The following is a 15,770-nucleotide window of genomic DNA, read 5'->3' as shown; positions in this document are numbered from 1 at the left end:
ATGATAGAGGCTTTGGTGGACACATGGCGTCAACATGTCAAAATGTCAACACCACAGAGCGGGATGAACAGTGAGATGGATTAAAAACTGACTGGGGGCCACCTGGCTGGAAAGAAGGTTTGCATGAAAAGACCTGAGCATCCTGGTAGGCACCAGGTTGAACATGAGCCAGTAACGTGCCCTTGCAGCAAAGGTGGCGAATGCTATCCTGGGCTGCATTAGACCAAGTATGGCCAGCAGGTGAGGGAAGTGATCTTTCTCCTCTACTCAGCACTAGTGAGGCCACACCTGCAGTACTGTGTCCAGTTCTGGGCTTCCCAGTCCAAAACAGACGTGGATATACTGGAGAGAGTCCAGCGAAGGACCACTAAGATGATGAAGGGGCTGGAGTACCTCTCCTATGAGGAAAGGCTGAGAGAGCTGGGGCTGCACAGCCTGGAGAAGAGAAGGCTGAGGATGGGGATATTATCAATGTCTATAAATACCTGAAGTGAGGGTGCAAAGAGGACAGAGCCAGGCTCTTTTCAGCGGTGCCCAGTGCCAGGAGCAGAGGTCACGGGCACCCAGTGAAGCACAGGAGGTTCCTCTGAACACCAGAAAACACTTTTTTACTGTGAGGGTCACTGAGGACTGGCACAGGTTGCCCAAATTGGTTGTGGAGTCTCCATCCTTGGAAATAACCAAAACCCATCTGGATGTGGGCCTGGGCAACCGGCTCTCAGTGGCCCTGCTTGAGCAGGGGGCTGGAACAGATGAACTCCAGAGGTCGCTTCCAAACTCAACCATTCTGTGATTCTGCATAGTTATCAGCAAGAAGAACGGAAGCTCTAGCCTTATTTCATGTAGGCTCATGTCCAACTGATTGATACCCTTCTGACCATCAATGGTTGTGTCTCTTTGGCTTAATTCTAGGCATGTGCTGAAACGTTTTGCTTCAACAGGCACTTCTATTCACAGCTTGGCCACTGAAGCTGCACTGCTTTGGTGCCAGGCCACCAAACCACTAGGTACTCACCTCTGATAGAAATGAAGGAAAAGTGGACACCCAAATACATTCATGGATGATGAACTTAAATCCCCCTAATCAGTGTCAGGGCAGCCATTCTGCACCTCCCTTGTGAAAAGGGAATGAAAAGCACAGTTACTGGGAAACCTGGAAAGTGCTTTGAGATGCACAGATAAAACCATACCCTATTGTTCATTATTGTTATAATTATTATCTACTCTAATATATCCACTCTATTATCCACTTTTCTTCCTAATGATTCATAACCTTCTGTAGTTGTGCATTTGTGAATGTCACACCACACAAATTGTTTTGCTTTTACAGATTTCTTTTTTTTCACTAAGGTTTTTAAATAATGATCAGTACAGTACAAAGCTTAAAATATTATCAATGTTTTCAACAATACAAAGTCAGCAGATGGGAGTTGGGAAGGGGATGTTAATATGTAACACTCATACCCTTTCCTGTTTCCCAGGGAAAAAATGCAAACTCTTCTGTACTTCTGTTTAGTAACAAACAGTGCTGAAAAATAATCTTGTCAGTAAAAGATGTACATTGCAAGGCACATGAGGAACCTGTCCTTGCCTTGTTGCACAAACCATTAGGCATAAATACAAGTTTAAGGCACCTCTCCCCATCCTCCCCTTCTGCTCCATACACCAAGCAAATCCTGTCAGTGGTATCAGCTGTTAAGAGCAACCATGGACCAGCAAAGAGGCTGCGTCTGAGCTTCAGGTTCCTTCAGGATGAATCCCAAAAAGGAACAGCATAAGGCACATTGGGATGAATTCTCAGGAGAATCCAGATCCAGGTTGAAAGATCTGCAAAATTACTATCTCAGCACCAGAGATTCCTGAGGGAGAGGGTTAGGACCTCGGTCCCTTCAGGGCCTTGGATGTGCTCAACCTTTGGTGGTCAGCTCTTCACCAAACCTTGCCACTGGTACACCCCTCCCAGCCATGCCTCCTTAGAGGAACACCAGGATGGAAGGAAGCGTGCTCCAAGCAGTGAGCCCAAGGAGAAGGCCCTGAGAGGCTCTCAGACAAGCTGAGCGTTTATCACAGCGGGACTTTTATTCTCTCTGGACCCATCCCTGGTCTCCTCTAGATCAACGGCAGGGCTTTCAGGAGGGCATCGGCAGCCACTTTCCAGTCCCGACCCCTCTGAGGTGCAGCAGACTGCACGGCATGTGGAGTCTGCTCAGGTAGGCAGCCAGGTGCGTAAGGCACAAGGATGAAGTCTGGGGATGAGGGAAAGAAATAAGCTGGTTGTAAGAAGAGGAGGAGGATGGAGACAGGGATGAAGGAAGCTCCAGTGTTGGTGAGCCCCTTGTGACACAAGGGTGCATCCTCACAGCAGCAGCAATCTGTATTGCAACTCCCTGCTAAATCAACCTGTCATAGTAACCAGGAGGTCAGCTCCAGGTCTGAGAGCAGGGCCACACAGGGACGTGAGTGGCTTCACCTGAGGGGTAACATGAGAATATGTAAAAACACCACCACTGTCACACAATTGCTCCAGAAGAAGTTTCACTTCTGCTGGACCAGGGAGGAGAAGACATATGACCAGAAATACCTTGAAAGAGCCATGTGGGCACCTCCTCTCCCTGTCTGTGAACTAGGGGGCATTAACTGTACTCATCCTCCTTTGACAAGGGCAGGACATGTCATCTCTTTTCAGACCTTTAGAGAAGGAAACCCCTGGGTGATCCCTTCCTTTGGAACCACTATAACTCTAGGTAGCAGCAGAGCAGGGTTTGCTATTAGCAGCGATGCCCGCTCCCTCTCAGTTTTGGCCCAGAAAGGAGCTCTGGACCAGCCTGGTTTATTCCCCTTCCTGCACAGGAGCCCACTGGGACCACCCAGTCAGATCCACACTCAGTAGCTTATTCTGCTTTACCTAACAAAAGCAAGGCAAATTAAGCCGTGAGAAAAAGCAATGCTCCCACTGGACGTCCTTCCCCAAACTGGGAGGAGACCCACAAGCAATGCCACGGAGACCATGGAGGGAGCAGTCCATCGGTGCAGCTACGCTAGATGAGCAACCAGCTGCTGTGCAAGGAGGAACTGCTGCTGGCCTCCACTCTGGCCCTTCCTTGAACAGCAGTACTGTCCAAGTGAGATGGCTGAAAGTTAAAACCAGCACAAAATTACTGACATTTTTTCAGTAGGATTGGTTTTTCACTGGTACATCTCCCAGAACTGGCTCGCTCTGTGGCCAGATAAGCTTCTGTGCAAGGGAAGCGGAATGACGAGGTGTAAGTGGGACCCTTCTACCTGCCACTCCCCTGAGGCAAATTTACTGTTAGGTCAGCATGGCTGTACTGTTAAAATACACCATAGGAAATGAAGTAATTAATTTCTAAGCTGAACTGGATGTAAACCAGGAGGCCTAGAGTGATGAGAATGGGTGGAATAGATGACCTGAAGGGCTTCCTACAACTTCTTCTCCTGTACTCAAAACTCCTTTCTTTCCCCCTTTGTATTTAATTTGTCAATAGGGCCATGAGTTTCAAATTTGTCCACAAAACATAGGACACAGCAAAGCACCTATTAATAGATCTGTTTTCAGAGACGCTGTTCTCTGGCCCACCTTGCTCCTCCTTGATCCTGATCCAACTAGGAGGCTCTGCAAGTATAAAAGCCAAAGGCAAAGCCTTTCTGGATAATAAATCATGCACGCACACACATACACAAACACATACACATCTCAACAGTTAAAAAACACATCAAGTGCAGAAATCAGTGCTTGTCATGACAAACCATATCCCAAACCCTAAACTCTGCCTGCTCAGAACCAGCAATCACAATTCATTTGCCTGCCCTTGGATTCAGTGAGATAAATCTGTGGCTGGAATAGATCCCATGGCTTCCTTGCTTTCAGCAAAGATTTATAGCTCCTAGGAATTTGCCAGATGTCAAGGCATTTGAGGTTGCAGGTCTTGCACAGTGTATAGCTGGGAAGAGCCATGCCAGGGTTTACTATGGAAAGCAAGCGGTGGGTCAAACAGGAGGTTTCTAGGCTGCATGGGACCATATCTCTGCATCGGCCCTGTCCTGCAAGTGCTACCAACCTCAGTGCAACAGTGTGGCTCCGTATCTGATAGTCCCCAAGCAAGCACAGAAGAGACTCATCTGATGGAGGACACATTGAAGCAAACCCTTCTACACCTTGGACAGGACTGACCCATGGACATCAAGTGTCCCTGACCACTATCTTTGCTACTCCACACAGGAATCACCAAGTCTCAAATACAAACCTGTCCCAAGGCTGCACAGGACTCTAATGCTGTCACTCAGCTCTTGCCTTTTGCTGTTCTATCTTCATCCAGTGCTGATAAAAACATGTCAGATTCACGAGCCCGTTAGTCAGAGAAAAGCAAGCCTGCAGCTTCAAGGTCAGCTTTCCCACAAGGCCCACCAAGGACTGCTTGGTGTCCTGAAAAGCACCATTAGGAGGGGAATAAAGACTACTTCACTTTCATACCCTTTCGGCCATGACCATCGTAGGGCTGTTGGAGGCCCAGGGCCCAGAGCCTTTCCCGTATCAGACAGGTCACACCCAAGTTACTCTATACTGCATGGACAGTGCTGGAGGTCAGTCAGACTCTCTAGACAGATGATGCAGAGTCAGTCTATGCAGGAAGGCATGAACCTGTCACACAAGCAGCCGAAATGATGCACCCAGCGTCAAAAGCATCTCCCCTCCTGGGGCCAGCACCCTGAATGCTGATGGCCTCAGGGGTGCTCAACTTCTGCCATTGTTACTGAGGAAGGCTCAAAACCATCTCCAACCTGACCCAGGCTCAGCTCATCAAAGGCAACTAAGCACTTAAAATGGAAGTGAGGAGCCTCTGAAGACCTGTCTTGTAGGCTACCAAACAGCCATCAGCACTGACACTACCTTAGGTCAAATTCAAACTGCTGAGAAAGACCCCATCTCCTGTTAGTAATCCTTGGGACAGCCTGACTCTGGTTTTGATGAGCAGCTCCACTGCAGATGGTGCAGTCATATAGAAAGAGAAGATGGAGCTGACCTACCTACTATCTCCACCTGTGCCAGACCCACACCAGTCACTGGCAGACACAGGGCTCAGGTTCAGACCCAGTTTGTCCTAGAGGACCCCAGGTCAGGCCTAAGTCTCCAAACATGCTTTGCCAAAGCCACCTCAGCCACCTGGCTTTGAAATACTTGGCAAGCAGACCGTAGAGAGAACCTGTCTTAGCCCAGCCGGAGCAGGAAAAGGATTATACCAGCCACTGTGCCACATGTGCCCTTGCAGCTGAACCCTAGAAATGTAGACTCCTCCTAAAACCTTGCTACTGCCTTTGATAGTAACAGGTCTCCCACAGACAGCAGAGATAGCAAAACCCAGAGAGGACATCACATCCAGCTGCGGTCCTCATGGTGCGTTCTCCACTGCCTTGTGAGCCCTGGCAGACCCTTCTACAGTCTCACAGCCTTCAGGCTGTCCTCCCTGACATTCAGCAAGATATCACCCACAGGTTTGCCAGAATGAGCAAGAAACCTCTGCCTATTCCAGCATCCTTGGTTAAGTGACTTGTTCTGGCTTAAAACACTCCACATCCCTCTGCATGGCAGAAGGCAGTCCCTGCTGTGAAAATGCATACAGCATGAAGTCTCCAGCCCTCCACCCAATTCCAGGGTCCAGGTTAGTCACAGCATGTTAGGCAAATAAGCCAGTTATGTCTCTAATACGTTATGCCCCTTTTCGTGATTTTCACCATCCCGGTGATGTCAGGCCTGTCACGTTCGTGACTCTCAGGAGTCCTTTTTAGCCAGGCTGGCCTTGATCCTGCACCGCAGGATGTAAGCTGTGATGGCACTGCAAGCCACCAGGCCAAAAAAAGAGATGCAGGAGAGATAGATGGAGAAAGGCCCATGTCTTTTCAGGAAGATCTCCTGCCTGTTCTTGTAATCCAAAAAAATGGCCTCCAGCTGTGATAGGGTGCAGATGGCCAGGAAGGTGTGGAAGATCTGGTGGGCATGGCCAACAATATCGCAGGAGCCAGGGAAGTACTTCTCCGGGACTGGGCAGGAGAAGAAATAAGCACTGATAAGGAAAAACAGTATCTGGTATGTGTGGTACCAAGCAGCATCTTCCTCACAGCCCCCGAGGTGACACACAACCACCCGGTGGGCGACAGGACTGATATCCAAGATGAAGGCCAGCCCGGCTGGGATCACTTGGCATATCTTCCTCATGACAGGGTAAGGCCGTCGGTACCGATATTTCGCATAGCAGCAGCCGGCACAAGACAGCCAGCCACAGAAAGCAGCTGCTGGCAGGAAGAAAAGCCAGAACTTGTCATACCAGGCTTGGTCGGAGCTGTAGTAGAAATGAGCCAGGGCACTACCATACTGGTAGATGCTGACTCCGACGTAGTCCACAAAGTAGAAGGTGTAGTGGTACAGCTCTGATTTGGACTGCAGTAGGTGGGCCAAGAGGCTGCAGGTCAGGTAGGTGACAGAGGAGAGGACAAAGATGAGCAAAGGCAAGGACCACGCGTCCACGGGTAACTGCTCAGCCTCCACAAACGTCTTGAATCTCAGCAGCACAGCCAGTGCTGCCAGGAGATGAGTCCATACGTTGACCACCTCGTTGTGCTTCTGGAAGAGGCTAAGGAAGTAGTACCGCCAGTCCTGGCCGGTGAGACGGTACCCGGTGTGGATGTATGGCTCACGGAAGAGCTGCGGCACCTCATACTCTTTGACTGTGCAAGGCATCTTGGGGAAGCCATCCTCCAGCAGCCTGGGGAGACGGCTGAGATGCTGCCCGCTGAGGGACAGTGTGCTGATCCGCTCCAAGATGGCTGTCATCTTGCTTTGTGCGGCGGCTGTGAGCCTGGCTCTGGGGAACGTCGTTTTTGTGCCCTGCGGGGAAGGGAGAAAGAAAGAATGTTAACGGTGATGCATCGGGGAGAAAAGCATGCTGCCATTCCTGGGGGGATGAGCCATGGCGCTATCGAGACGCTGGTGCTGCTCTTAGGGGAGAGAAGCTTTCCTTGACTCGGCAGACCTAAACTCAGCATGGAGAAGGATGGCACAGCCCCGTCCCTGCAGTTCAGCCTATGGCAGATGGGCACAGCAATGTCACAAGCCTGCCCTTCTTCCCCACTTCCTTGGGCAATCATCTTGGACCGTGTTTAAGAGTAGCCAGGACCTGCCAATAAGGGGGTGCAAGAAGCAGTTAGATGTCAAGAAAGCACTTGAAGATTTGCGGAGGGGATTTTTCACCCCCTTCCCCAAAACAAACTACTCAGGGACAAAATTAGGATGTAATTACTCATCTAAGGAATAACCTGCCCTTCTGCAACTGAATGAAGAGGGTCCCAACCAAATCACAGAGGTTGCAAATAAACCTGGCTTCCCTGCCACGCAACTGGCACGTGGGCTGCACGCCTAGGGCTGCTGCAGTGAGTGGGGCAGAGGGAGAAGGGAAGAAGTCCAGAGTCCCAGATCTGCAGCCCTCCTCCCTTCACGTGTAAGAAACAGCAGGACTGGGAGGTGATGAGAAACGAGGGGCTGTGCATCAGAGCTGGCTGCAGTTTGAATATAGCATCGGAGCCTTGGGAGCATCCACGGAGCCATGCCAAGGGGCTGCCAGAGATGTGCCTGGATGCTCACAGCAGCCAAACCCCAGTGCTGGGCACTCCTCTGCCTGCTCTGCTCTGCTCCTTGGCAACCTCCAGAGTTGCTAAGCTCTGGCTGGAAAGATTCAGATTCAGGGCACAGCAGGATCCTCATGTCTGGAGGCTACCTCACAGCACTGAATCAATTCCCAATACTCTCTATTTCCCTTCCACCCTAGATATTTCTCTTCCCTGCTGGTATTTATGGCACACAAAATAGAGGAGAACTCATCACGCAGATGCCCATGCTTGACCTGAATTGATGCTGACGGAGTCCCACCAGCCTCTGCAGAGCTGTGGTTGCCCCTGTGCAGCCAACACATACATATTTGCAGGAGTGGGGCCTGACTCCGAAGCTTATATGCACCCAACCAGAGCTGCAGCGGATGGAGATGGCCAAAAACAAGTAAATGCAAATAAGCTTTTTGCCTGGCTGTGGGAAATGGCGCATTTTTCTTCTATTGCATCAGATACCAGCTGGTACCAGAGGTGAGACAGAGGAATAGTTTGCCTTGGCACACGGTGGGAGGCCCATGCTAGGCTGGACAGGACAGTGTTGGACACCAAGAGAGTGAAAGCAGGGAGGTGGGACCCGTCAAACGGTCCCAGGGCGAGACAGCACAAAGAGCAAAGTCAGAGCAGACTCTGAAGCAGGTTGCGAGTCCCACTTCCTCTCGCAACCCAACGCCTCTGATAACAGGAAAAATATTTTCGTGTTGCTTCCGTATTCAAGCAGATGGGAGCCGTTCATAATTAAGTTACATTTTCCAGTCAATTCTCTTTTTCTCTGCGCTTTCCAGGCTTTCTCCCATAGCACCTCTCAGGGCTGCTGTTGTTGTTTTTTTCCCTTGTTTGCCATAGGGGAATCTGGCTGCTGAGTTTGATGGAGCTGCCTTAGCCACAGAAGGTGGAAGGGAGGACGGTCCCTGCAAATGGTATTGTAGTTTCACAGATGCCTAAGACTGAAGATAGCACCCTTGGTGGGAGGTTTGATGTTGTGTATGTTCACACAGACTTTGTTTCTCTCCTAAGAGTCTGTGGGGTCCAGATCTGTGATGGGATGTGCAGTTTATTCAGCAGCTTGTTTATCCTTGTGGCGATACATGCCAAAATTTAAGGAGGCAAGGCAAATTTTGACTCTGGGGCACTCCTATGAGGGCATGGTGTGAAAAAGAGGCAACACTCCCTCTCCCCAGTTCTAACGTACAGCAAATCTATTCTGGCTCTTTCTAGCTGATGGAGAAAGAAAGGCTCATTCGTCCAACTTACTCTAGACCTCAGCTTCAGGATAAGGCAAAGCCCAGGCAAGGGTACCATCCCTGGCTACACAGCACTGCAGTACTCACCCGCTGTTGCCCTGTATCTCCTTGGAATGATCTGGCCAGAAGTTGGCTGAAGGCTGAGCACGGTGGGATGGGAAGGACAGGGAGATTTTACGGATGTGTCTATACTAAGTGTTTGATTTCCTGGTCTAGATGCACAGACAAGAGCTCCCTTCCCATGTTGACTGCACCTCCTTCACTGCCGCGCCAAGAAGACGTGCCGTCTCCAGCTGATGATCTCCAGGCCATATGCACAAGAGGTTGCCCTGTGCAGAGGTGTGAGTACAGACTGAAGTGCTTTGTGTGACCTACACTCCTCTGCCCTGTCCATTAACCTGCCATAATGTGTCTTACACCTCTCCCAGCGTTTGCTCTGATACAACCCAAGCAAGAGGGTTTGGACCCATGCTTATCATCTCCCAGCTTCCCTTTAACTAGGTGTGGTCCAAGGACTTGGACCCACTACAGCAGGCTTAGTGCTCAATCTTCATCCCAGTTCATTCCAGCAGGATGCTGGAAAAACTTCCAAAAAGGTATTTAGGCACTGATGTTGTGTGGCGATCATGGTGCCGAGGTACAAGGAGAAAGGGCATGCTGAAGCTCCCCACCTCTTGGAGAACACAGACTAATGCTCGTGTGGACCCCAGGACATCAGGAGCCGAAAAACCCACAGACCGGGCGGGTGAGCTGCACGGGAGCGGGGTCGGCGCGCTCACCTCCTGCGGAGAGGCAGCAATACGCTGAAACCTGCCCGTAAAGAGCACAGGCAAGCAGAAGACATGGGCGAAGGCGGCAATCAAGCCTGGGCGTACGGATGCGTGCCAATGCGAGGGGCACATCGCCCCTTCCACCCGCCGTGGCCTGCCTGCTTTGCATGCTGACAAGGGTACGAGAGAGACAGGCAGCTTCTGTACCAGGCACAGGCCGGCGCCGGCTCGTACGCTGTGTGCTAGTGCCAGGGTTCTGCCACGGTCTCTCGTCCCGAGAGCCCAGCGTGTACCGCGAGCATCGCCTTTGAGCAGAGCTGGGGAGAGGTGAGTCGCTGCAGATCTCCCCGGCAGCAGCAGACAGGAGAGATTCTTCCAGGCAGGCTTTCGTAGCTGGAAAATGCCAGTTTTTAATGGGCCGAGGGAGGGTCAGAGATTTTCAAAATAATAGTCTGAAATCACAAGAAACACTTCTGATACTCAGATAAACACCGCTAAATCAGGAACCTGGTAGACTGCTTATTTTAAACCGAACTTGTGACATTAACGAGTGAGAACAAGTTGGCAATTTCCAGCGATCATGTGATGGACAAAGCGACGAGCAATTAACGTTAGAAAAGAGAGAGACAGAAAGAAAAAAAGCCCCACCAACCCAGAAACCCAAGGTCAGCACTGGCTGTTTCACTTTCACAGAGCCCCTATTCTTTTCCCTTCACGGGGGCACAGGAGCGGCTGAAAGCCACATTCATCGGCAGGGCATCTCGTTGAGATTCTGTCCTCACCCCCCATCTCCGGGGGATTCAGTAATTTTGGCTGCTCCCAATTAACGGCAACCAAGTATCATTTGTTCGGGGAGGGAACTGCAAGGCGAGAAGGAGGGAGTGGATGATGGCCAGGCTGTATCATTACAGCACAATAAGAACCGCGGCGCAGGAGGAGAATGATCCCGTTCCCATTTTTCTCTCCCTTTTGAAGAGAGTAATTGGAAACCCGAGCTTTTTCCCAGCTCTTTTGCTTTTTGGTCACAGTCTGATGGAGGGGTTTGAATGAGAAAATTTCCTACAGAGTGCAGCAGATTTTCCCACCGCCCTGGTACAGCGTCAACTGTCTGGGACCGAGGCTGTACCAATGGGATATACTTGCTTCCAGAATAGTATTCAGGCATCAGAGGTTAACACAGGCTTCCAGAAAGGCAGTAATTCCTGGTAAACAAAGCAGAGTGGACTGGGGAACTCAGCTGTGGGGAAGTCTTTAATAAATACACTGCATTTAAAAAAAAAATAAATAGTGATTGTGGGTAGCATGAAAATAGCAGCAGCGATCGTGCAGCAGTGGACAACAGTTTTGAGAGCTGCAGGTGATTAATTCCTGATTTTCTCTCTTCTGGGAGTTGAGCAAACATCCTGGGAAGGATGCCAGGTCATTTTGAAGCCTGGAGTTTTATTCTCATCCCTTCCGACATGGAATTAACTTCGTTGTCGCAGGCCCTACAGCACTAGGATGGCAGAGATCAGCTCAGGTTGACTCTCCAGGGCTGGGAGAGCCTGCACCCAGCTCAGATGCAGTGGATAAGCCTCATCCCAAAGCCTGCTGCCTGCAGGCTGGTCCTCCCTAAGCACAAACACCTCCTCCTACAACTAAAGCACGTGCAGAGGGCTTGGGGCAAAATTTCAAAGACCAGCATGGTGCCAGCTCCCCGGTTCCATTCTGCCTGGTGTTTCAGAAAGGCTCCACCAGAGGTGAGAAACTAAAAGACCACAGACCAGCCCAAGCAGCGATTCTTGGGCAGTCTTGGTAGTATCTGCTTCTTCTCCTGCCACACACGCAGGTGCCAACCTTCCTCCTAACTGCGACCGATGCACACAGCGCTCAGATCCCCGCTGCAGGGAGCAGTAACTGGGATGTACACGGGCATCACAGAGGTCAGACACTGGAAGAGGTGGCATTTGGTGGTTTGTGCCAGGGATGAGCCCTGCCCGAGCAGGCAGCAGGGTATGAAGGACTGATCTACACTCCAGCATCGGAGAAGTGGAAAACCCCATAACCAGAGAGGGGGCCAGGTGCTCGGGACTTCTGTACGTTAGGCTTACACTTCCCCGTCTATTAAATGGGGATACCAGTCCTCATCATCTGCCTCATAAGGACTAGATACTGGGCTCTTAATGCACTGTTGGAATGCACCAGGCAGTGCTGGGACTACTTAACAGTGCATTGCACAGAATATTTTATTTCCCTTGGCATGCTTATGTACCCGGTTACATCTGTATCAGCCCGGTGGGTGTATTACAAACACCCATCCAACAGGGACTCTGCATGGGTTAGGATGCTCTGGAGGGTAAAAGGTGTTGTGATGTGATTTACTGGAGACCTTGAAGGGCAAGCCTTAAAATAACCTTATTTGTTAAGAAAAAAGGACAAAGCAACCTTGTAGAAAATTTCAAAGAGAAGAAAATGGCTCAAATTCTACCTTTCCATATACACATACAGAGCATGTAGCTGAAGCAGGGTTTGTCCAAGCATGCATTAATCAGGAAATGAACGTCTCGTGATGCTGGGAGATGAGCCATTAGAGACGGCAGGAGACCCCACGGAAGCCATGGCAGTGTCAGCTCCCCCGCGATTTCTGGCCTGGAAGCAAGCCGGGCCGGCAGCCAGCTCAGCCGTGCTGAGCAGCAAGTGCCTCTTGACATGGGTTTGGTGTTGCCTGCGAGTTGGGATGGGTCCAGGGGATGAGGACAGCGGAGCGGGCGCGATGAACGCCGTGCTCAGAGGGGACACAGCAAAACAAAGCTGCTGGCAAATACCGCGTCCCTGCAGCAAAGCTGAGGGGGGTCAACAGCATCCCACCAAGGAGGGGGAGCCCCCGAGGTCCTGCAGTGTTTGGGGGAGCAAAGCGGGGCAGTGGAAATCCCAAGTTAGGAAAACAAAGACTTGACGAGGCTGCTGGCTTTACTGCGAGACTGCAAACCTTGAACCAGACATCACAAGCAGGGGTCTGATTTTCACAGCACCGAGCCCTTGGTTCTGAGACCAGCCGGGCTGGCTTGGCCACTCCCGGGCTGCTACACCCTTGAAATGGGTGGCCACACGCAAACTGTCTGCCAGGAATAACTCCTGGACTGTGCTAACTCCCAAACCATGCTGGGGAACGCTGTGGGTCACCACGGCACATTTCTGATTTGCTGTGATAAACACAGCTGCAGTTTCTTCATGCCTAACCGTGTTTAAAACTTGGTGATGCTACTCATAATGCAGCCAATACACTCAATGCCTGAAAAGAGAAATCCACCTGCAGCACTAGGCAGATGCAAAAATGTTAATATTCATTATTTCTACCCATAGACACTGGCTGAGAATTCTCTCTTCTGGCAAATCCATCCCTCCCCTACCAAAAATTGCTTAAGATCGAGGTAATATTCCGCAGCTTTTCCTCCTGATCTCACTAAACCTTTGCTGTTTGCGCTTGCCAGATCTGCTCACCCCTTTCGTTTCCCACACACAACTAACACAGCCCCCAGTGCAGGATCCCCGGGTGGAACAGCCACGCTTACAGGCTTTGAGCACACGTGTAATCAAACACGACCAGGGCAGGGTCCCGATCAATGACCTGCGACCATCAGGCTGCTGAAGCGTTAGCATGCCCCTGGGCACGGTCCAGCCACCCACACCGGTACTCAGTTGTGCAGGGACCACCAATGGAGTCGGACGACTGACCCATTTCAGATGCCAATGCTGGAATTGCGCCAGAGAAGTGCCTGGGATGCTTCCCTTCCATCCCCAAGTAGCTGCGTGCACACCCCGTCAGCGCAGCATCTCTGCTGCCGGTTTGCCTACATTAAGAGGTCACTGGTGTGAGCCTTTCCTAAAGCCACAGGACCAGCACCCACCGATGGGACAAATCTTTCAGCACAAAGCTGCTGGAGATGGGAACTCCTGCTAGCACAGGGAGACGTCAGTGAGCCAGCAAATCCCTCCCTGTTCAGATTTATCTGCTGATGGGACAACCCAGGAACCATCTGCCTGCAGGAGAGCAACCAAACCAAACTGGCCGTGCACTGTTTGGGGATCCGGACCGTTGCCAGAAGATCTCCCAGAGCCCACGGGCTGAGGCTGCTTAGCTTTGCTGTCGCCCACAAAAGCCTGTTGCACAAAAACATTTTTTGTTGCAGATTTTAGAGCTTCGGTCATTAGAAAAAAATGTATATAAATCATGCACACCACCGCCGCTGCTGTGGGCTGACAGCAGGCTGCTGGGGAAAGACTGCAGCTCTGTGCCAACTCCCTGGAGCTGCAAGCTCTCTTCTTCCCTGCACTAAAAGTCTTTGTCCCCATCCGGGACCTCCTCCTTTAACCCCACGGCCTCTCCCAGTGAGCTTCGAGGTTCGCAGCAACAGCAGTGCCGCCCTTCCAGGGGGCTACGAAGCCCCCAGCAAGGGCCAGCAAGGATCAGACGGCGGATTTCCCCCCGAAGAAGGGATGTGGGCTGTGCTGCATCCACATGCTTACAACCCTACTCGATCCCAAGGATCCACTGGGGAATAAAAAAGCAACCGGGAGCAAGCTTCTACTTGCTACTGCCTGTGCCCGAAGGCTGGCGGACATGAGATATGGCCGCACACGTGCAGCTGCAGACCAAACGCGCAGCCTCCAGCAGCCTTCCTGGGAATTTATTCCTCTGGAGGAATTTCTTTAGCATAAATGGATACTGCAAGGAAAAGGCCACTGGCCTGACCCCAGGAGCGGGGGTTATCACGTACACTGGCAGCTAAAAATGAAGCTGGTGCATGACTCAAGACGCGCGAGTAGCTGCAAGCGCCGCGCACGTGACCGACGATGGCAGCTCCCCTGTCCTCCGCCTATCCCTGCGCTGCCGGCACGTCGCTCGCACCGGCCATCCCTCCCTGCGTCCGGAGGGACGCGACCCTCTCCTCGGCCCAAGGCTCTCCAGCCGCAGCTTCAGCATAAATAACTACAAGCCGTGATGCCCAGAGAACAGAAAACCCTGCAGCGAGCAGGGCTGTTAAGCCACAGCTTTACCGGCTGAGCGGGAGGAAATGCGTAACGGCTTGCGGTTTGGCCTGCTCGGCCCGGGGGTTTCTAGGAATTGTTTGCAACGGGTATCATCCCCCTCGCACCTCGAGACAAGGCAGGAGCACGGTCTGCCAGTACAATTCACGGCTGTCCGTCCCCTCCCTGCTCCGGCAGCGAGCAAAACCAGACTTCAGCCCCGCTGGATTTCACTCCTGCGGAGCACCGCGTACGTGCTTCATCCTTTTTCATGACCTCACTCCTTTCCAGTGACCTCTGCCATTGAAACACACCACACGCGTCTTCATCCCGACCCCCCTCGGGGCTGGCAATCCCCCCGGCTAACCGCATCTACAGCACCTGGGGGGCATTTCCCAGCTCTGAAGCGATGATCCTGCAGCATCCGACAAGAAACCCACACCTCCATCCCGCGACGCAGTGAGAAGCCACGTGCTCCGGCCCGGGGATGAAGCGGTGGAGCTGCACAGTCACTAACTGGGCGTCGGGTGCGGGAGGCTCCGTACCCAACCCCGCTCATACCGGAGACGAGTCAGTCTGACACCGAGCAAACGGCTGTTAAATGTTTACCCAAACATATACATATTATTTTGTTGATGAAAACTGGAACGGTGCAAGACTGTTGACAATTTTTACCCCTCCCCTAAAAAAAAGTGAGATGCTCATGGTGTTTTCAGAAAAAAAAAAAAGGGAAATTGAGGGAATACGACCACCAACCTGCAAAGCATCTCGGAGAAGACAAGCAAGGAAGAACGCTTTGGCGAGGAGCTGGGGCGCGTCAAGCGAAACGGGCCGGTGGCAGCTCCAAAGCAAACAGCGGGAGCTGGTTACCCGGCTCTCGGTTAAACTAGGCGTCTCCTTGCCGCGGCCGCCGGAACGCCCCACGGGTCAAAGTCACGCGGGTAAAATCCACCCGCGGCTATTAAAAACAAACACGGAGGAAAACCAATGCCCACCTCTCTCCTTCGCCAAGCCCTTGAGGTACAGGTCACGCGGATTTGGGGGGAATTTACGGCTAAAAGACAATTTGTCCCCG

At 51.7% G+C, this 15,770-nt stretch overlaps 1 protein-coding gene across 1 annotated transcript; it reads right to left on the bottom strand.

Annotated features, from left to right (window-relative positions):
* Window positions 1-5,424: 5,424 nt before the first annotated feature.
* On the bottom strand, window positions 5,425-6,847 carry PAQR8 (progestin and adipoQ receptor family member VIII). Its single transcript, XM_010295231.1, has one exon. It carries the CDS (start codon window positions 6,845-6,847, stop codon window positions 5,789-5,791), a length of 1,059 nt encoding a protein of 352 aa, XP_010293533.1. The 3' UTR covers window positions 5,425-5,788.
* Window positions 6,848-15,770: the final 8,923 nt, after the last annotated feature.

The sequence above is a fragment of the Phaethon lepturus genome, unplaced genomic scaffold (assembly GCF_000687285.1).
Source record: "Phaethon lepturus isolate BGI_N335 unplaced genomic scaffold, ASM68728v1 scaffold12669, whole genome shotgun sequence".
In the NCBI taxonomy this organism is placed as follows: domain Eukaryota; kingdom Metazoa; phylum Chordata; class Aves; order Phaethontiformes; family Phaethontidae; genus Phaethon; species Phaethon lepturus.
The sequence above is the reverse complement of the archived record's forward strand: the minus strand, read 5'-3'. Positions and strand labels throughout refer to the sequence as shown.

Coding starts and splice junctions, on each gene's coding strand:
- PAQR8 (XM_010295231.1), bottom strand. CDS start 6,847: ATGACAGCCATCTTGGAGCGGATCAGCACACTGTCCCTCAGCGGGCAG.